The 21,021-nt window shown below is 48.2% G+C and overlaps 1 protein-coding gene across 1 annotated transcript; it reads left to right on the top strand.

The window, feature by feature from the left end:
- The first annotated feature begins 6,115 nt into the window (after positions 1 to 6,115).
- Positions 6,116 to 20,368, top strand: CD300LG (CD300 molecule like family member g). The gene is made up of 8 exons (XM_023521589.1): positions 6,116 to 6,244; positions 7,162 to 7,494; positions 10,119 to 10,220; positions 10,938 to 11,229; positions 11,911 to 12,023; positions 13,628 to 13,680; positions 18,215 to 18,334; positions 18,875 to 20,368. The coding sequence occupies exons 1-8, from the start codon at positions 6,202 to 6,204 to the stop codon at positions 18,956 to 18,958; spliced, it is 1,140 nt and encodes a 379-aa protein (XP_023377357.1). The 5' UTR covers positions 6,116 to 6,201; the 3' UTR covers positions 18,959 to 20,368.
- The last annotated feature ends 653 nt before the right edge of the window (positions 20,369 to 21,021 follow it).

The raw sequence follows: 21,021 nt of genomic DNA, 5'->3' as shown, positions 1-21,021 counted from the left end.
CTGCATGGTTTGCTTTGGCATTCAGCCCAGACACCAAGGGAACGGGGAACTATTCCAAGAGGAGAAATGGGCTCACTCCCAGACACTCATCAAGAGAGTGAGTCAGAAAGGTCTTAAGAAAGGGAAGCCTTAGTCCATTTACATCTCAGTGAAAACCAGGGAAAATACTGTAACTACTTTTTTTTTTTTTGAGATTTCTGATAACTTCTCTTGTTCGTTGTTTTTGTTACTATCTCAAAAAAATATATGTTTAGATTTATGAAGTAGAATGTGCACACAGGAAAGTGCATAAACGAGACTACGTCACAAATTAATGAAAAGTAAACACCTGTGTAGCCACCACCCCATGAAGAAATAAACTCTGCCAGCCCAGAAGCTCGTCTCAGATCACATCTCCCCAAGTCAGTAGATAACCACTATCGACTTTTTCAGTAATCCCTTCTGCTTTCTGGTTTTACCAGAAACGGAATAGAAAGTCCAGAAATAAGTTAGTACGTTATAATACAATACCTTTTCATTTGGTCTCTTCTCAAACTTCATCTAGATGTCTTTTGCATGCCTGTCTTCTTTCACTCAACATTACATTTTATTATGATTTACCTGTGTTATCTATAATGTGTGTGGCTGATATTTTCTTCCACTCTTGAGTATGTATGTCTTTTTGGTCTCCATGGCATCTTTTGATGACTAGTTTTTAATTTTAACACAGTCTAATTTATCAGTCTTTTCCTCTGTGGTTTGTGCTTTTTGTGTCTTAAGAACTCTTTCCCCACCCTGAGGCCATGAACATATGCTATGTTATTTTTGAAAAGCTTTATCATTTTGCCTTTTTCATTTAGTTCTGTAATCATCCTAGAATTGATTTTTTGTGTGTGATGGGAGGAAGGGATCACATCTCACATTTTTCCCATGTGTCGCAACATGCTTATTGAAAAGACCATCCTTTCCCAACTACTCTACTGTGCCACCTTTGTCACAGATTAAGTGTCCACTCTGTACCTATCTTGGACCCAGGCAAGAGAGCCCATACTCTGGGCTACAGGCTTTAGCATCCCTTATATTATAAACACACACATACATGCTGAAGAACACATGGTGTGTTTCTTCACGCTTAGAACATTCTCAGCAATTATTTATTTTATTACTGCTTATGTCATATCCTCTGTCTTCTTTCATTCTGTGTCTCCGATAAAATATATGTTAGGCATCGTCACTTTATTTTCCATTTCTCTTATCCTCCCTTCTCTATTTTCCATCTTTTTCTTCCTCTGTGCTTCATTCTGAATGGTTTCTTCAGTTCGCTATTATCATTTCAACTGTGTCTCACCTGAAACTCATCTATTGAATTCTTAATTCTAATTATTGTATTTTTTTCAGTCCTAAAATTTTACATTGTCCTTTTTGAGACTGCTGGATCATTTTTTTTTTAATTTTTTTATTTTCCAGTTCCCTGCCCAAAATTTCAAGCTTGACTTTTACCTTCTTGAACATAGTAAGAATCGTTGTTTTAAGGATGCTTTCACTGTTTTCAATCTCTGGAGTCTCCATGGGTCCGTTTCCATTGTATGTTCTTGCTTAAGGAGTCTTGTCTCCTCATACTATATCTGGTTCTCTTTGATTGTATATTGGGTCGTATTTGAAAAAACAATTTTTAAAAATAATTTGAGGTTTAGGCTGATGCCATTTTATTCCAGAAAGGATTTTCATTGGAATCTTTAAGGCACTTGGGGATAGGAGTATGGAGGCTATTACCAGACCAAGATCATTTTAAATTCAAGTCCAAAGCTCGAAGTTTCCAGGGACATCTAAATGACAGGAAGCTAAGTGAAAGCCCATCGTGGCCTGGTTTATTTGCAGTTCGCCCTTCTCCCAAAGTGCAGCCCTTCGGGGTCCTAGCCTAAGATGATTATATACATCAGATTCTCTGCCCTTGGAGGGCCCTAGTCTCCTAATTCATCCCCTTAGCTGCTTCTCCTGAATCAGTAGGTCTTCCAAGGACAAAAGCACCTTGCATGCTCAGCTCATCCTGCTGAGTTTCTATTTGTAGACCTCAACCTGGTAATTCCTCATGCTCTTATTAGCTCTTCTTGTTAGCTGCTTTTTTATTTCTTAAAAAAAACTCTATGTCGTGGAATAATTTTAGATTTACAGAAAGTCTTTGAATGGCCTTCACTCTGTCTATTCCCCAAACATTAATATCTTGCATAACTATAGTATATTTGTCAAAACTAAGAAATTCATATTGGTACATTACTAGTAACAAAACTCAAGACTTTATTAGTATTTCATTAGTTTTTCCACAATATTCTTTCTCTCTTCTTAGATCCAGTCCAAAATACCACATTGCCTTTAGCCTTCAACGTTTTTGAGGTTTTAAAATATATGTCTATTTCACCTAGCTTCTGAAAGAGGATAGTCCTCATTACCTGGTCTGCCATTACTGCCTTCCTCCCATCATTTCACTGTCATTCCTAGAAGTGAGAAAAAATCTTCAAAACAGTCAACATAAAAATCTTGAAAGGAGTTTTCAGATTTTGTATCAGTGGAAAAAAATCAAACAATTGAGTTTGCACCTGGCTGAAGATGGGGGAGCCTCAGGTGGAATAGAAGATGGAATGTGTGTGAGAAAACAAAAGACTGTGGTGTTTCAGGCTATACCACAGCACCAAAACTCGGTGGTTTAACACGTAAAAGTCTGTCACTTGCTCATATTAGGTCTGCTGCAGGCTTGGTAGCTGTCAGGGCAGCTTTCTTCCAAGTAGTGACTCAGGGATCCAGGCTCTTTCCAGCTTGTGGTTCACCCATCTTTGTCAAAGACACATCTTCCCCTCTCTCGATGTTTCCTTCTATGAGGAGGGAGCCCCACGGTTATAATGCCCTTGGTCTCTCTCCATATCATTTATTTGATTGATGAATTGAATGGAGAAACAAGTCATGTGTCACTCAGGCTTCTCCTTTCCCTGTTCTCTTGAGAGCTGGCTTCCCTGTAGAGAGTGTGTGTTCGCACTTCTACTCCACACCTGAGTGTGACAAGGACAGCCCCAGCCCCACTGTAGGGGGGAGACTTGAAGTTTTATAGCACTGCCTATGACTACATAAAGTCTGCTTAATTCTGGGGTTTAGTATTAGGAAGCCCATTCTCCTATACCAAAACCTTGTTACTGAACCTGTATACATACAACTGACACAACTTACACTTTAATTTTTGTCATAGATTCATTCATCACCCAAGACAGTCATTTTCAACCCAGAGTAATTTTGCCTCCCAGGGTGACATTTGACAATGTCTAGAGACATATTTGATTGTCAGAACACAAGGAGCAGGAAGGGGACTATCGGTATCTAGTATTAGAGGTCAGAGAGGCTGCTAAACATCCCATAAATCCCAGGACAGCCCCCACAATAAGGAATTATCTGACCCAAAATGTCAGTAGTGCTGCTGTTGAGAAAACCTGATCTAAGGGAAGCAAATGACCACCCTAGATCAGCAGAAGTGACTTAGTCCAAGCGAGTCCAAACCAGAGAGGAATCGAATAGGGATGACTAAGTGGCACCTGTCAAGCTGGGCCCTTCTTTGGCCAGATTTTGTCTGCCCTACTAACAAGTCTCTCTAAATTCTGCCCCACAGCTAGGACTGAAATTTCAATTTGAATTTTCTCAGCCGACTCAGAGTAAACTAGGTCTCTTTAGGGTTCTCTCTACTCCTCTCTTCTCCCTCGAGCGGTCTTAAGTCCTGGAGGTCTTTACTTATCATCAGGGCCTAGTGAAGTAAGGGGCAGCCTTCATCCTTGTCTCTCTGTGCCAGCATCTGCTGAGCTCTCTGACTTTCTGTGGGCTTCACTGTGGCTGTTTCTCCCTCCCCATGTCTGCTGCCCACCCCTTCATCCCAGCCATGGTTCCTCTAGGCATGACCAAGCCACTCTCGGACACACAGATGTCATGGGGATGTGATGAGGCTGCTGCAAGCCCACTGGTCCACGAGTTCTTTTGCCTCATTGTTCTCCCACTCTTTGATGGCAGGGCACCTCCCATGGCTCTGAGTAAAAAGCAGAACAAAAGTGTCATCTTGTCTCAGATCCCCAAACCCAGCAGAGGATCTATCTGTTACCCCTATACATCCCAAGGGATAGGACCAGGCGCATGGCCCACACTAGCTCCTCATCTCGGCCCTTCTCCCCAGCTCTTGTAATACTTCCGGGCCTGGAAGATCCGTTTCTAACAGAGTCTTCAAACCTAGCTCCTGGCTAGTATGGGGATTGGGGGGTGGAGGGAAGGACCTCACAATACCCATGAAGGGAACAGGGATGATGCATATTAGAGCCAACACCCTCTACATAAGAATAAAAATTTTAGTAACGCTTCTTTCCCTCTCCTAAAATGCAATCATAAATAATACACCTTCTCACACACTTAATGCTTGAGCTGTAATAGAGTGAAAAAAATAAAAGGAAAACACTTGTCACCAAATAACACATATTTCGAAGTGTCAATGTGCAGACCTCGTGACGCTAGAAAACAAAATGAAGTGTCAGATGCTTGCCCCTGCTTACAATAAATAAGTTAGGATTTAAGATAAGTAAGCAGATCAGAAATTATTCTGTATAAAGACAAAACAAAAATGAAAGAACAGAGATATACTATCAAACTCTAAAATAAATATTATTTTTAATCTCTGCTTTTAAAACTGCAAAAACTGATTCTCTTTTGCAGTCTGTATATGTGACGAGAGTCAAGTCCTGGGCTGAGATCATGGTTATACGGTTTTCAGTGAGGTGAACCTCTGTCCCTACCCATTAAATTCCAGCAGGCCCCCAATCATCGTGAAATTAAAATGTATCTCCCACATCACCAGAATATCTCACACACACACACACACACACACACACACACACACACACAGTTTCCCCTCCCAGAACCACTGAGTTATTGCTTCAAATATTAGCTGTCCAAGTGGGTAAAATTCCAACTGTATATATGAAAGAATATATGCCAAAATGTAAATAAGGATTTTCCTAAGACAGAAGGGGAATTACAGGAAACATTTCCATTCTCTTTTCTTATTTTGACATTTCTGAAATTGCGTACCTATTTGCTTACAACCTGTAAACTTTGCAATCTCACACACACACACACATACACACACACACACACACACACACACACACACACACACACACACACCCTGACAGCTATTTCGGAAAACGATGTGTCAGGGCTCCCTCCAGTGTGCGTGTCAGTTTTGCTGCTTTCAAGGATTCAGTTCTGCAGTGGGAAAATGCTAATTCACTTTTTAAAATGCCAACACAACTCAGTGCTCAGGGGTCGGCCTGCTTTGCAGTGCGGCCTGCAGATGACTGCAGCTCAACCCACCCCCGCAGCTTCCCTCTCCGGTGGTGCAACTTGCCTGCACTGTCCTCCCGTGGCCAAGGGAGGTTCTGCGTCCTCCGGGATGCGATGGAGAAGGCGGGGTAGTGGGCATCGCTGGAGGGGCTCTAACCTCTGCATCACTGACCACTTGGCAGTCTGGTGAATCTTCCAGGCCCCCTCTCAGGATGATGGTCTTTTAAATATATAAAATAAAATACATACTCTTAGAAGAAAACCAATAATATTGAAGTGGTTATCAAAATATTTATGTGTCTAATATAGGTATAAGTGTGGTTCTTTATTAGCTTTTTAAATAATCAACTTCTGTGGCAGTTCTAATAACTAATGATTTTCCAAGCAGTGAGGAGCGTATGTGATATTTTGAGCTATCAGTGACAACTCATATGCTAGTGTGTCTGTGAATTTTATCAGTGACAAAGTCACAGGTCCTGCTAACACTCATAACAGAAGGAAAAGATATTACTGAAAGGTTAGTGCAAGTCATTATGTAATTTTTTCCCACCCAAATTCAGGGCCTCCCTGAATTTTGCACATAGATTCCCTGGGGTGTGTGCCTGTGGGCATGGTTAAGACCGCCTGCAGGAGGCACTGGTTTGGGAGAAGAGCTGGTGATTTTCAGGCAGTGGGGTGGGGATAAGTAAAGGGAGTGGCGGAGGCGGCTCCCTAGGCTGGGAGCCCAGGGGTGAACCCACACGGCCCCTCCCCTCTCTTTCTCATCTTGACCTTGCTCATCCGGAGGAAGTTAAAGCCCTGTGCGACTGGGTGAGGAGCTCCCAGTCCCAGGCGTGTGCTCCCGCGTGTCCGGCACCTACTATGAGGCCCCTGGTCCTGCTGTGGAGCTGCCTCGTGCTCCCAGGTGAGATGGCGGCAGGGGGAGTGGCGGAGGGATGTAGGGTTCAGGCCCAGGCACACTTTTTGGTTCTGCAGAGAGAGGACCTCCTGGGATGCAGCCGCGCTGCCTGATCCTTTCAGGCTTCGCCCCACCCCACTCGCCCTCAGACTCCTCAGCCCTCAGAGGGGCCGGCACTTGCTGCTTCTGGAACCCAGAGCCAGGTCTTCTTCCAGACCTAGGGGTTCCCTCCTTTTTGTGGCTGCGAGAGGCGCTTTCCCTGTTTCACCTTCGTTTTCCTACTCTGCAGCACGCCTGGAGGCAGACAAGACACCCCGCATAGGGTTGCCAGGATAAACTCAGCAAACGGTTCTTGAACCTCTGCTTTACCGCTCACGACAACTCTGAGAGTTAAAGAATGATCCGGTTTCATCAATTCGCAGACTTCCTTTTTTTTTTTTTTTTTTAATCTTCACATCAAAAATCAGGATGCAAATTATAGGTGATGTCAGTTGTTCAATTGACAATGTTTTTCTTAGCGGTATATAAAATTATAGTGTACCTTACATATGAGAACATCATAAATGACATGAAATAGGACGTTGTCATCACGTATAGATGAGAAAACTCAGAGGCCCAGAGAGAGCAAGCAGATTCTCCAAGGTCACACAGTTATTAAGCGGCAGTGTTGGGATTCGAACTTCGGGCTATCTGAATCTAGAGCTTCCCTGCCTCCGATCCCTTTAATACGCCAGGTTTAGGGAGATAATTATGTAGAAATATATATATTTCAACAGCCTGTCCCAAAGTCCCCTGGTGGGGAGAGGGTAGTACAAGCTTTGACAGGACTGCCCCAAGAAAGGGGTGACCGAAGTAAGTTTTTGGTCTTGATCCCACTACTTGCATCCAGGGAATTCCAACCTCCACTCCTTCTGTGGTTTCAGGGTATGGGGCCCTGGTGGGCCCAAACGAGATCGTCAGATTCGAAGGTGACACTGTGTCCCTCCAGTGCACCTACAGGGAGGAGCTGAGGAAGAACAAGAAATACTGGTGCCGGAAGAGCGGGCGCCTCATCCCCTACTGCTCTGGCGCGATCTACACAGAAGATGGCCGAGAGAGGACAGAGGGCCGGGTGTCCATCCAAGACAACCCCCAGGAGCTCACACTCAACGTGACCCTGAGGAAGCTCACCAGGCAGGACACGGGGAATTACTGGTGTGGCGTCAGTATACTGGGTTTCGATGAGACTCTCTTAGTCTCTCTGCTCGTCCTTCAAGGTAACAAATGCCTCTCCTTCTCTGGCTGGAGCACAGGCGATGCAGAGGGGTAGAGGGAGGGGTAGGTGGATGGTGGTCAGTGAGACACCTGGTTTCCCCACCACAAAGGGGCACAAGTCCTCATGGGGGAGGGTGTCAAGGATGCGGTGAGACCACAGAGGTCAGACGTGCAGCAGCGTTTGGGGCACAGACCCTGCCGCATGAGCCCCGGCTCTTCTTTCACTCTTGCTGCCCAAGGTCACAGCATTAGTAGGTGGCAAAGCGGAGTTAAACTCAGATCTGTCCATCTCCGGGCACAGTGCCTTTCTTCTCTGTCCAGATACAGGAGAGAGATTGCCATGGGCTGGGGGATGAGGTGGGCATCTCACAGAATACAAAAGACTCCCTCCTTCCCTGGAGTCAGAGAGATTCCTGAGGATTCCTCAGGCTGGGCCTCTAGCCGCTGTACCCCAGACCCACCCACAGCATCGCCTAGGCCAAGGCCACACTGGTCCCACCTGCCTGTAGCCTCAGCTCTCCCTTCTCACCTCCTCTTACCCCAATCTTGAAGTCCCAAGGAAAGGTACGAAGAGTGCCTGGGAACCAGCCTCAGAGGGGCTTGTTGAGCTCAGAGATGTTAAGGGGCCAAGGCTGGAATCATGGGACTCAGACTGGGGATGGAGCACCTCTTTGGGTGCCAAGGCTCCCACCTGGACCTGCTGAGCCAAGGAGAAAGAAACCAGAGAGGGCCCCAGGCGTAGCCAGACCCAGTCTGTGGGTCGGTAAGGGGGAGGTAGGTCTTCGTATCCCATTTCGCAGAAGGTGGACTGAGGCTCTAGGAGATAAAATGATTTGCCCAGTGCCTTGTGGCAGGAAGGGTGGAACCAGAATGCAAAAGCAGGTCATTTCTGGCTTTAGTGTCCGCTCTTTCCCTCTCCTGGCCTCAGAGCGGGGACCCATCCCATCCCCGCTGCCAGATCCCCAACATCGTGAGTCTTTATTTTAATTCAAATAAATAAAAGTCTTACCAAACTCATAGCAGCATCGAAACCATCATGTGATCAGAGAACCACATGATTTACAAGATTCCCTGATCTCTTCCAATTCTTATCAATATTCAGACTTCACTTTCATCTCGTGGTGATCAGTTTCACCTATATTTGAGGTTTTCCTATTTTCACCTTTACCCTCATTTATAAGTATTTATTTGTGTCTAACATGCGCATCATTATATTATCTTCTGGTATCAGACCTTGTCGGCCTATCTCTGATGACAGTTGGGATATTGAAAATAGAGAAGACTCATGGCAGCGATGAGCTGGTGAATATTTAACACCTGGCTGGGGAACCCCCATCTCGTAATGTCTGCCGACTTATCTGGTGTAAAAGCCCCTGCCATGGCCAGTTTCTAGCCACCAACGGCTTAACAACTGGCTCACGAAATTCCTGAAACGTTAAGAATCCGCTCTCGCTGAGCCAGGCGAGCCATCTCAGCACACTGCTGAGTATGCTGAAGCATTAGAAGATTCTAGGAATGGCCAGAATAAAACAAAAGTGCCTACTATTCTTTCTTTTCATTCATCATTACCCAGAGGCCCTAGATAATGAAATATGATAAGATTAAGAGGTCTAAATAATGGAAAGGGAAAGAAAAATACTCTTAATTTGCAGAAGATAAGATTATTTACTCAGAAAAGTTGGAGAAAAACTGACTTAGCGTTAGAATAGAGAATGGTGGGGAAAGAGAGAGGGTCTGGCATGACATGTAAGTGAGAACGGAGGCAACTGGCAGACGTGGGAGTCGGGGAGCTCCACGGCTCCTGGGGGTTTGGCCACGGTAGGTTTATGCCCACTGTGCTGAGCACAGAGGTTGGCATTTTGCCCTCGAGGGTGTCCAGCCTAGTGGGGAGACCCCATAAACAAGTTGTTGTTGCGTCATTGAACATTAGTTCCACTGACGACGTGCACAGGGTCCTGTGGGTACGCAAAGGAAAAAGGATTTGCAACTTCTGGGGAAGGTGTCACAGAGGAGTCGACTTTGAGCCAGTGCTTGAAGGACAGAAAGAAGCGTGTTCAGCAGAGATGGAAAGGAAAGGCATGGCACACAGAAGAACAACATGGTGGAGGCGTGGGGGCGGGCAGGAGGCTCGCTTAAATGGGACGAGAGGGCAACTCTGTATGTCAGGCTCATGGACGGGGAAGAGGCGATGCTGGCAAGGTGGGTTGAGTCTGAGTTTAAAAGGCCTTGAAAAGCTTAAGACGAAGTTTGAACTTTAGCTTACGGGCAATGGGGGAGCCATTGATATTCCGAAGCAGGGAGTGATGGGATCCGATATATATTTTAGAAACAAAACTGGCATCGGTGCGAAGGGTGTCATGGAAAGGGCAGGCTGATGGGCAGTTGGAGGACAAGGGAAGCTGAAAGTCTGAGCCAAGCGGGAGCCCAGGGGACTGCAGGACGAAAAGGCTAGGGATCTGCTGGCGTCTACCATCTGTGACTCCCTGTGGGCTGAGAGGAGATGACCCTGCTCTGAGTGGAGGTAGGGGGTGAGGGCGGGAAGGCTCCTGGCTGCTCCCAAGGCAGGAGATCTGCCTCAGAGCAGTGGTCCCTGCCCCCGTGACACCTGCCTCTTCCTTTCCCCTAGGTCCCTGCTGTCCTCCTTCCCCCACCCCCTCCTTCCAGCCTCTTGCTACAACAAGCCTCCAGTCCAAGGCCAAAGCTTGGCAAACTCACCTCCCAGAATTGAGTGAGTGAATGATTTTTCCACCCTTCCTCCGCCCCTTTGTAAAGCAACATCCAGTGAGCTCCTCCTGCCTGGTGCCTGACACTGCACTTTATGGCCCTCACAGCCTGGGAGCGAGATTGTCAGCTGAGGGATCGAAGGCTCAGCAGGGTTAGGTCATTTGCTTAAGGTCACACAGGAAGTAGATACAACCTGACCGAAAAGCTCATGCTCTGTGTGCTCCACCTAGGGTTTAAGGGGCCAGCAGGGGAGGCTGGGCCTTGGGTCCTGACCTCGGGACCTGTCCCTGCCACCCTCCCCTGCCAACCCTGTGGCTATTTAAGGAGGTCAAGGCCTGCCGAGGGATAGGTGGTGAGTATGGGCATGTGATGGTGACTGAGGACTTTCAGTTGAGGGCAGAGGTGACAACTGGCCTGGACTGTAGGGAGAAGGCAGAAGGGCATCTACTGAGTGGTCACTGGAATGAATCATGGAAATGGGGGCAAGGAATAGTCTGCGAGCACAAAAGAGGCTGAAAACTATGCACAGGTGTGGGCCACGCCTGAGACATGGCCTGCTTGCTCAGACGGCTTCTCCTACACCTGATGTGTCTTTTATCCTGGAATGTTCTGAGAAACTGGTCCCAGGGAGGGTAGGGGTCATGGTCAAGGGTCAGAAGTCTGGGGAAGCTGGGATTCCAGGGTCAGGGAAGATGCTGAGGCATTGCTTTTGGACTCGTAGCTTCTCCTAGTCTCCACCTGACAGTCACCACAGCCAAGCAGGGGAAGACAGAGGCCAAGGCCTATTCGTTCACAGGGACGTCCTCGTATGAGCGCACGGGAACTTTCCTATACGCAGGAACCACTCCGCACGCAGGGAGCTCTCCTCACACAGTAACTTCGCTGAAGGAAGAGACCTCTCCTCACGAAGCAACCTCTCCTCATGCGGGGGCCTCCCAGCCAGCGACACACCTAGACTCCACCTCAACAGAAGACACCAGCCTTGTCCGCAGCAGCAGTAGCTCCAAGTCCAGGTGAGCTCCAGATGACCAAAGTCACCTTTCAGGCCATCACCAAACCTTAAGGTGCCTTTGAGCAAATAAGAACCTAGCACTCTTTCTCCCAGGCGAACTCAGCCTATTGTCACGGCTGCAGATTGCAGCCCCAAGGGCAGATTCAGCCCCCATTCCTCCCCTCAGCAGGGCTCTTGAGCAGTGAGAGCCCTGCGCTGCAGAATGCAGAAATGCAGACCCACCCAAGGTGAAGGGTCCAGCATGGCCCCAGTCCTCACAGAGGACTCTCCCACTGCTCCAGCCTCAGGAACAGCCACCCCCGTTCAGTAGCTTTTGCCTGTACACTATGCACTGGGCCCTGTGCCAAGCATGAGAATATGGAACCAAAAAAATTTGTTTTGTTATCTTACCCAACTGGAGTCCTAGCCTGAGGAATTGGTTCTTGGGGGTTTATATATAACTAAACTCAGTTACTGACATCCAGGTAACTGCTGGCAAGTGTAGACCCAGCCGATAGTGTCTCCTGGGGCTGGCAGTCGAGGCTGGGGTCCTTTCTTTTGAGACTGACCAGATGTTTGGTCCCTTATGTCCTCTGATCTCCTTGGGAAAGACAAGGGACATGGCTGAGGTTCAGAATAACAACACTGTGGTGCACAGCATGCTGCTGATATCTAGTGACAGCCACTTTCATCTGACCCACAGTGTGTCCCTCCCAATGGTCCGCATCTTGGCGCCAGTCCTGGTGCTGATGACCCTCCTGCTGGCCACAGGCCTGGCTGCCCTCGGCAGGTGCATGCTCCAGTGGAGAAGGAAAGGTGAGCAAAGGTAGATGGGAGTGGGGGGGAGGCTCTCGGCTGGGGACCTTCCTGAGACCTGCAGTCCCCCCACCTGCCCAGAGAGACCTCATGGTTCAGGGTGTCTATCTGACATATTGGCACCAGCAGTCCTGCTCCTCCCTTCTGGGGGAACCACAGGGCCGTCAACAGTAGGAAAAAAGCAATTCAAATGGGGCAGTGGGAGAATGGGGGCTCTTGGTTTGCTCACATTGATCTAAGCTCATCGGTTACTTCTCTCCCTATCAGTCCCAGCAAATCCATGTCCAGTATCTGCAGGTCCAGTTCCTTGTGGGAGGACTGACTATAGGAGGGAAGGCAGGACCAAGTCCTTGAACTTAAAGGACCGAGCCCTTGAACTTAAGCATGATGAACATTGTGGCCCACATCTGCCGCTGAGTCTCCAGAGGCATTCAGCTTCTTTCATTGTTTGACTTCAAAGCCCAGCTCTGCCACTTTATAGCTGTGGCCTAGGGCAAGTCACCCAACTTCCCTGAGCCTTGGCTTCTTTAGATCACGGATATACGTCCACCAGAAATAGAATACAAGCCACATGAGTAATTTAAAATTCTCTGACAGTCACATGAAAAATAAAAAGAAACTAATGAAGTTAATTTTTAATAACATACTTTTTTTAACACAATATAGCCAAGACATTATTTCAACATGAAATCAATGTAAAAATATGAATGATACATAGTCTACATTCATTTTTTCATATCGAATCTTTGAAATCAGGTTTAATTCAGAGTGGTCACATTTCCAGTGCTCAGTGGCCCTGCGTGGCTCGTGGCTTCTGTGGTGGATGTCAAGATGAAGATTAACTGAGTTAACAGTAATAGTAGCTACCACATGCCAGGCATTGTGTAGCTTACGCTGCTTTTATTTCCTTAATCTCCTCAGTACTACGGAGTTAGGAACTGTTTATTATAAGTACTCTCATTTTGTAGAGGAAGAAACTGAGGCACAAAGTGGTTAAGTGGTTTGCCCTGTGTTTTATAGCTAGGAAGCAGTGGAGCCAGAAAGTTGTGTGGGAAAGCACTTTGCAAACTGGATATTGTCCCTGTGAAGGTGACCGTGGCGACATCCTGGGCCCACCTCTCAACTCCTTCCTGTGAGGCCGCAGGAGGAAACATTAGCTTTGCCTGTGTCCCCAGGTTTACTCGGAGGAGTCGGAGAGGAGCACACGGGGTGGGAGCATTTCTGATCAGAGCCTCTTGCTTCGAACTGTCGCCAGTTAGGAGCAGTGACACCCCTTGGTAGCCTGGTAGAAATGCGTACTCTCAGGGCCCAATCCCAGCCTACTGAATTAGAATCTGCATTTAAATAAAATTTCCCAGGGCACCGTATGCACGCTAAAGTTTAAGAAGCAACAGAATTATTTCCCCAGCCAGTTTCTAGCCCACACTTGAAGGGATAGCCATGTACTGATCTCCAAAGGTCGGGTCATTGCCAATGGGCTGAGCTGGAAGGGGCTTCTCTGCCCAACCTGCCTGCCAGCTCCCTCTGGTCCACCTCTGTGGGAGCGGCTGCAGGCTACTTGTGGCTACTCCTGGCTTCAAGGTGCTCTTTCTGGCCTCTTTCAGCTCAACTGGTCATGGAGACACAGAGGAATGAGAAAGTCCACTTCTCACCCTTGGTAAGAAAGGAGGCAGGACAAAGCCCAAGCTAGAACCCCGGACCCCTTGCGGCTGGAATTCTGGACACCTGGGTTCCACCTCTGCATCTTCCCATCTGGTCCTCCATGGCCGACCTCAAGGCAGGGCTTATTTCCCACTTCCCACCTCCGGGTAACCTGTGTGAGCCCCCGAGACCAGATTTTCCGGCTGGGCTGTGAGCTGACGGAGTGCCTGACTTCCCTGACTTCCCACAGGGGCCAGGCAGGGCTCTTCCCCAGGCCCAGCACCCTCTGTCCACCCCATTTTAGAATCAGAGGTCATCAGAGCTGGATCCAGAGAGGGCCTTTGAGATCATCTAATCCAGCCTTCCCCTAAGTTTGGTGTAAACCTCCTTTCCCAATACCTGGGGTCAGCAGATCAGTGGAGAGTGTTAGAAACACACTCTCTCAAACGAAATCTCTAGGCATGGGGCCCAGGAACTTGAATTTTAAACATTGCCCACCTCTCAACCCCAGGATTCTGACAGCACACCAGATTATGACAGCTACAGACTCTAGTCTGCTTTTGCAGAAAAGGAAATTGAAGCCTAGAGAGGGTAAAAATCTTGCCCACGGTCATACAGCAGGTGGTGGCCCAAATAGAAAGCAGGACCCATCTCTCCTCTTTCCATTACACCCGAATGTTTCCTCTAAGCTTTCCTTGGCTCTGAGACTCAGGCTAATGGTGGTGCTCTGAGGACCAGGGACAGAGGGAATGGGGGTGCCTGTGCCCATCTTCCTGTAGAGGGGAACCTGCCCTGAGGCCATCTGCTGCAGGGCCCTTCCCTGACCCCTTCAAAGAGAGACCACCTGGTCCCAGGCCAGCACTCCACATAAGGGGAGGGCTGCAGAATCCCGGGTTCAGCATCACCCAACACCCCCAACCCAGCCCCTCCTCCCTCAGCTATTTACTGAGTTGCTTGCACTTTGAGTCCCTTAAGCTTTGGGGCAGGAAAGTGAGCTACTATTGCGTTCTTTTTCCTGGCGCCAGCTGAGACAAAAGCCTCAGGCCCATTCTCCCTAGAGAGGAGAGGGGGCAGGAATGAGATACTGGGCTAGGCTCAGAAAGCAGCCTTTTGTTGTCTCAGGAAGCTCTTCAAGGCCAAAAATGGTAGACGGGAGGGAGGAGAAGGACTGGGGTGGGGGTGGGGGGCTGTCACTGATCACCTTCAGAGAGCCTAGGCTCCTGGCTATTTGTCCCGGGCTCACTCCAACTCCAGAAGAGGGGCCGAGGTGGGAAGGAGAACCTCCAGGCTGCACTGGGGAGGCTGCGATTGCCTGCAGCAGCCCTGCCGCCCCGCTTTGCTGCCCTGGAACCCACACTGGAGGGGCTGCCTTGTTCTGCTTCCTGCCTGAGTCCCCTGTCCTGCTCCAGCTTATGGAGGAGGGGACAGGAAAGGGCACAGGGCCAGCAGGGAGGGGAGGGAATGGGGTGGGGGAAGGATGGAACAGGGTATCCAAGAGGGTCAGAGGCAAGACCCTGTGAACGTGACCAGTTCAGGAAGGTGTAAAAATTCAGAGGAAAGTGTTAGGGGTCAGGCCAGTGTTTTCCTTCCCAAGAGAGTATGGGGGCTGAAAAAATTAATGCTTTTCCTCCCACCTTCTAAGTTCTTCTAGCTGGATTAATAATCAAATTAATAGAGACAGATCAACAGGAGAAAATCAAATGGATAATACATGCTCACGGGAAATTCACATAAGCATGAAAAGACAGTGAGGCAGCATTTGGTGCCTAAGACATTTTGGACAAAGGAGAAAAGCGGGGAATGGGGTATTAGATTTCAGAAGGGAGAATGGGCGATTTACAGGTAGTTGAGGAAGAATGAAACAACAAGGCAGGAAAATTGTTGCTAGGCAACTCAGAAACAATGGGACACAGGGGTTATCTAGCTAACAGGCTTGGAATCTTCCTGACTAAAGCTAAGGTGAAAATTCTGAAGGTGATTAAGAGGTCTGAATCTTGGGCTGGAAAGGGAGGAAAGCCAAAGGTTCTTTCTGGGTCTGATTTCTTAATAAACAGCTTAAAATCAATATCCTAAAAAGGCAGCTTCAGAATGGCAAAACTCTGTTTCCTCTTTTCTTGAACACCTACTATATGCTAGAGGCTTTACATATGTCACTGAATCTTTGTAACTTCTGCACAGCTAGGTATTATCCACGCCCCCCTGCCCCCGGGCCTCCATTCTTATAGAATAAGAAATAGAGGCTCAGAAAGGGTTAATAACCTGCCCACATCTACTCAACCTGAAAGAGGCAGAACTGGGGAAACTAACACAGTCTGTGGGGCTGGCTACAACACCCTGTGCTTTTCCACCACCCACCCTGAGGTACAAGGGGTTAAGAAACGGAGCCAACTCCACAGCTCGAGACTCTTTTCCCAGACTCAGGCTGGCCTTAGATCGGGACTCTGCTATATCTTCTCAAGGCTTCTCTGTGTTTTTGCTACTATTTTTCTAGTGCTTAAAAGCAGAGGCTCTCCTATATATCTTGTATACTCTACGACCCAGAAAATGCCCCCACACTTGCTGGAACAGGCTGCTGGTCCATGGCGCAGGGGGAAGGACTGATGATAGATCAAGACCCATAGCAGACGTGGGGTAGTAGTCCTGGCCACTGCCTATGACGCAGGACAGGGCAAATCTCTCCGAGTGGGGAGCGGGAGACCAAGCCCGACACTGAGAGAAGAGGGTCCTTTGACAGAGAGTGTAGAAAGAATTCAACACGTCCGCCAAAGTTAGGGTCAAAAGGAAAGTTTATTAGAAAAGGGATAACATGCCAGAGACAGAGTGTGGGAATTCAGCTTATATATCATTCTTTAGTTCCTGTGAGTTAACAGTTTAAAGACTTTGTTAACTCGTTTGCTTTGATATGGGCATACAGTGAGGAAGCAGAAGAGTATGTAGTGTGAAAAGGTAAGAATATGTAGCCTGAAAGGCCCCCTGCTGGAAGTTCCCAGCCTTTAATCCATAGGTTCTCCATGGTTTTAGCCAGAGGAAATGAATGATTTTGTTTGTGTAGGGCAGCCGCTTAAAGACTCTGTTTTTCCTGTTTTCCCTTTGCAGTGTGGGGAATGGGTTGTTAGCGATCCCAGTAGAAAGCTCCTTTGTTCTGCAGGTGTCCTCAGTGGCCTGGCTGCAGAGCTGGTCAGCACATTGCAGTCTCTGAACGTAGCTTGATTTAATATTTTAGTTCTCTCGCCTCCTCCCTGCATTACCTACATGTGTAGTTTGGCCTCTGCTCCCTGAGGTTCTTTCTTCAAATTAAGTTGCCCTTGAGTTTGCGACACTTCTGCAGCTGCTGGTGGTCAGTGGTCAGCAGCGGCTGGGTTTTGACCTAATCACAAAGCTGTAAACATGGGATTAATGGGAAATGGACCCAAGTCCATTCAGCGTCTTCTAGTCAGTCCCAGCTCCACCATATCCTCGCTACAGGAAGGGCTGGAGGGACAAGGGTCATGAGTGACAACATTGTGAAATCTCCTGTCCTCTTCCCCCATCCCCAGTACCCCATCCTCTGCAGCTAGGGTATTGATAGAAGCGGGGGCCCAGTTAGTAGACAGGGTCACTGAGATAGAAGTGTGTGACGTGCCCTGTTATAGGAAAAGAGCTCAGGTCTGAGGTCAAACAGTGGTGAGTACAAGTCCCAGCACAATCACTTACCAGCGGTGTGATGTTGGCAAGTTACATCACCTCTCTGATTCTGTTTTCCCATCTGAACAGGGTTGTAGTTATGAAAGAGTAAGATGAGACACTCCACAAGTATCTGGAAAATGATAACTCCTTTCTTTGATTTCAGGGCCCATCAAGCCATGGGACTCTCTGGCTGGGGCACCTCAGGGCAGCTGTGCCCTTGGGAGACTTGGCTGGGGGACTTGGCAGCTCCTGCCTGTGTTCTGCTCAGCTGTTAGGACAAGAGAATGGGAGGCAGAGAGGCCTGACGTCCCAAACTGAGGACCCATGGGGGCAGCAGGACCTGGGTCAGGAGATGGGGTCCCCACTAGCTCTGGACCAGCCACCTATCTTCCTCGGGCCTCAGCTTCCTCACCTGATCAAGGAGGGGTTACTCAGACTGACGGTCTCCCAAGAATTCTTTCTGTTTGTTATTCGGTGAATCTTTTAGGTGCCCAATTTTGTTCTCTCTCTCTGGGCCTATTACAAAGAACCTGCAGCCTACACATTCTTTCTTCTTAAAGGCTAGAAATAACATTGATGAAAACAAATGAATCATTCCAGGAGTCCCCAGTTGTTGAGTGATAAAACATTATCATGAATATTCATTATAACACTGAGGGGAAAATTCTTATCCCCATTTTACAGCTGAGGAAACTGAGCCTCGGGGAGTTTAGGTGGCTTGCCCAAGGTCACATAGAGAAGAAGGAAATTGGACCCCAGGACCCTGACTCCACAGCCAGCGTTCTTCCCCCTGCCCACCCCTCCTGCATTTCCCTTTTCTGCCCTAGCTCACAGGCCAGCCTTGCTGCCAAGAACAGCCTGTTCTGACTCAGTCTCTGTTTTAGCCTCTGAAGAACGGCCACGTTCCGGAGTACGCCGTGATCAACCTTACAGCGTCCACTAGGCCTCATGCCAGCCCCAAGCCCTCTGCCAGCCCCTACAGGGAGATCCAGTGCATAAGCCAGGTGTGGACAAAGGGCCCCGGGGGTCTGGAGTCACCTAGTCTGACTCCCCTCTGACAGTGTGGGGAGGAAAGCTCTTTGCTCAGCATCCACTCCCCAAACTGCTCTCCCTCATCTGCCCACCTACCCCATCACAACCACGGCCTCGGCCGGCCGTTTCGCTCAGGAGACAAGGCTCTTGACCTTACATCCTCCCCGCCCCGTTCAGAAAATTGGGAATCACAGCTTAAGGAGCTCTGGGCTGGCAGGATTCCAACATCTAAAACCAGAACCTAGCCTGAGGCCATGAGGATAGCTTCCTCAGGGGATGGATGGATGAGGGATGGGGTCAGGGTGAGTCAAAGCCTGAGAATTCTGGGGAGAACTTGTTAGCTCCTGTGCCCCTCAGATGGACAGAGGCCTAGAACTGTGGAACGGGCTGGGGTGGACCCAGCAGCTACCTGAGAGACCCCACAGCTGGGCTCTGCTTTCAACCCCCACTGTTGTCTTTATGGGCCTCAGAGGACTCTGCATTTCTAATTAGTGCATGGTGATTCTTTCCAGGACACGGAGTGTGACTTGAGCCCAGGGCCACCCCTTCACGTGTCTGAGGAGGAGCCCAGCCTCTCCAAGTTCATCTCCGTCTAGCCGCAGAGCGCTCTCCAGGCCTGGCCCGCTGTGACTCTGAGTGGCTGGATTCACACTAATTTGAATAAGCTTTCTGGCTTTCTGCCAAGACTTCGAGGCTCTCCTCACCCTCCCCAGGCTCTCTTCTTGCATAGCCCAGCCTGACCTAGAAGCCTTTGTCAACCTGCAGTGGTGGCCTCACATTTCCAGCGGAGACAGGCCCTCCCCAGTCCTTTCACATCCCTGGGCAGGCGTGCAGCCGCTGAACCCTCACCCAGGCCAGGCAGGGCTCAGGAGATCTGGTCTGAGTTTGTATCTTCTACAGGTAATCCCCTGGCCTGGGGGCCCAGCAACAGGCCGCCTTCCTCCCCTCCAGAGGCCACATTGTCCTCCCTTCCTTCCATTCTCAGACTGGGCACTGCTTTTTCCTGCATAAGCTAGGGAGGAGGAAGGAACATGGCTGGGTTAGAACCAGATTCTGATTTCTTGAAGGGCAGCTGTGAACCACCTGCATCCCCGTCCTTCAGGAAGCTGTTAAAAATGTGATTCCTGGGCTCCACCAAGACCCACCAAAACCACCTCTGGGGCTAGGCCCAGGGCTCTGCATTTCTAATAAGTGCCTGGCGATTCTAATACTTGAGTTGGAGAACCAGTGGGCCTACTGAACTCAGGTCCCTCCAGCTTAGCGTCTACATTTGGTGCGTGGGGTCTCCCACCTGCCCCTGTAGGGGCTGCTCCATGCAGGACACCACGACCGCAGCTAGGGCTTTCCTGGGCCTGCCTGAGTCCAGGCCAGGGGCAGGTGCACACTGGAAAGCAAGGAGCAGTTGCCTTTCAAATCTCCCCATGCAGCCAGGCATTCATTCAGGCTTTAGAAGGAGGATGGAGAAGAGCTTAATTCCTTCCTTGTCAAGAACAGGTTAACTGCCTGTGGGTTCTGGTGGCTGGGGGTCGGGGGAGGAACCACCGAAGCAGGTGGGTGTCTAAAATGGAAGAGGAAGGGGATAGAGCAGGAACCTAAGGGGAACCTCAAGATGACCCTGAGTCTGGCTCCCTGGAGCAGGGATGGCCGGGTAGAGTAGCAGAACTATTTTTTTCTTTGTCTATCCTCTTTCGAAAGTGAAATGGGGGTTGCCCAGTATATAAAACTTAGAAAGATGGAGGGAATAAGAAAGCAGGTCACCATTGTCTCACCACTACCCAAAGGCCATCGTAATTGCACGTTGCTGTATTTCATTCTCTTTTCTCTCCTCGTCATTTGCTGGTGTTCTTTCCAAGTTATTTTATACACACAACTTCATATCCTGCTTTCTCCACTTAATTAACATATCGTAAGCATTCCTCCATGTTTTTACAAACGTTTTATAAATAAAATGTTTATTAGCTGCGTAATCTTTCATCCTATCAGTGTGCTTCGATTTATTTGTTCTCTGTCACTAGATATTTATTTTCTATTTTTGCTTTTAAATAACAGCGTGGTGAATCTTTCCACAAGGCTCTATCTGCATTCAGAAATTTCCTTAAGAATAATTTTCATATGTGGGATTGTCAGGTCATAGAGGGTGAACATTTTTGAAGTTACTGATACCCATTGCTAAACAACTGAGATGTTCTAAATTAAATTACAGTGGGCCAGAGAGTGAGGGAGACAGAAAAAATTACCCAAGTAATTGTTATTAATAATTGTATGTTTTAAAAATAATAATTATATATTATAATTAACTAACCAATTTAATTGGGCCAACTGACAAAAGACTACTTACGTTCCTGAATATTTGTTGGAGCTTTGAATCAACCCCAGATTCCCTACCGGGGACCACTAGACATCCTGCATATGTACGAACTTTCAGGACTGTTACCTATAATCAATCAAAAGTGGTAAATATTTCTTCCTTACAGATATCCTATCATAGAACTGCCCCCTCTTCACCTTATCATGCCCCCTTATCTGCAGCCAATGTAAATTCTTTCAAAACAAATTACATCTTTCTTCCCTAAAACATAACATATAAAAGTTCTCATCAACTCCAGGATGATAGACACGTTGTCTCCTGCACCTAACCATGCAGATGGTGGTTTAGACT

This window comes from Pteropus vampyrus, unplaced genomic scaffold (assembly GCF_000151845.1).
Source record: "Pteropus vampyrus isolate Shadow unplaced genomic scaffold, Pvam_2.0 Scaffold306, whole genome shotgun sequence".
In the NCBI taxonomy this organism is placed as follows: Eukaryota; Metazoa; Chordata; class Mammalia; order Chiroptera; family Pteropodidae; genus Pteropus; species Pteropus vampyrus.
The sequence above is the reverse complement of the archived record's forward strand: the minus strand, read 5'-3'. Positions and strand labels throughout refer to the sequence as shown.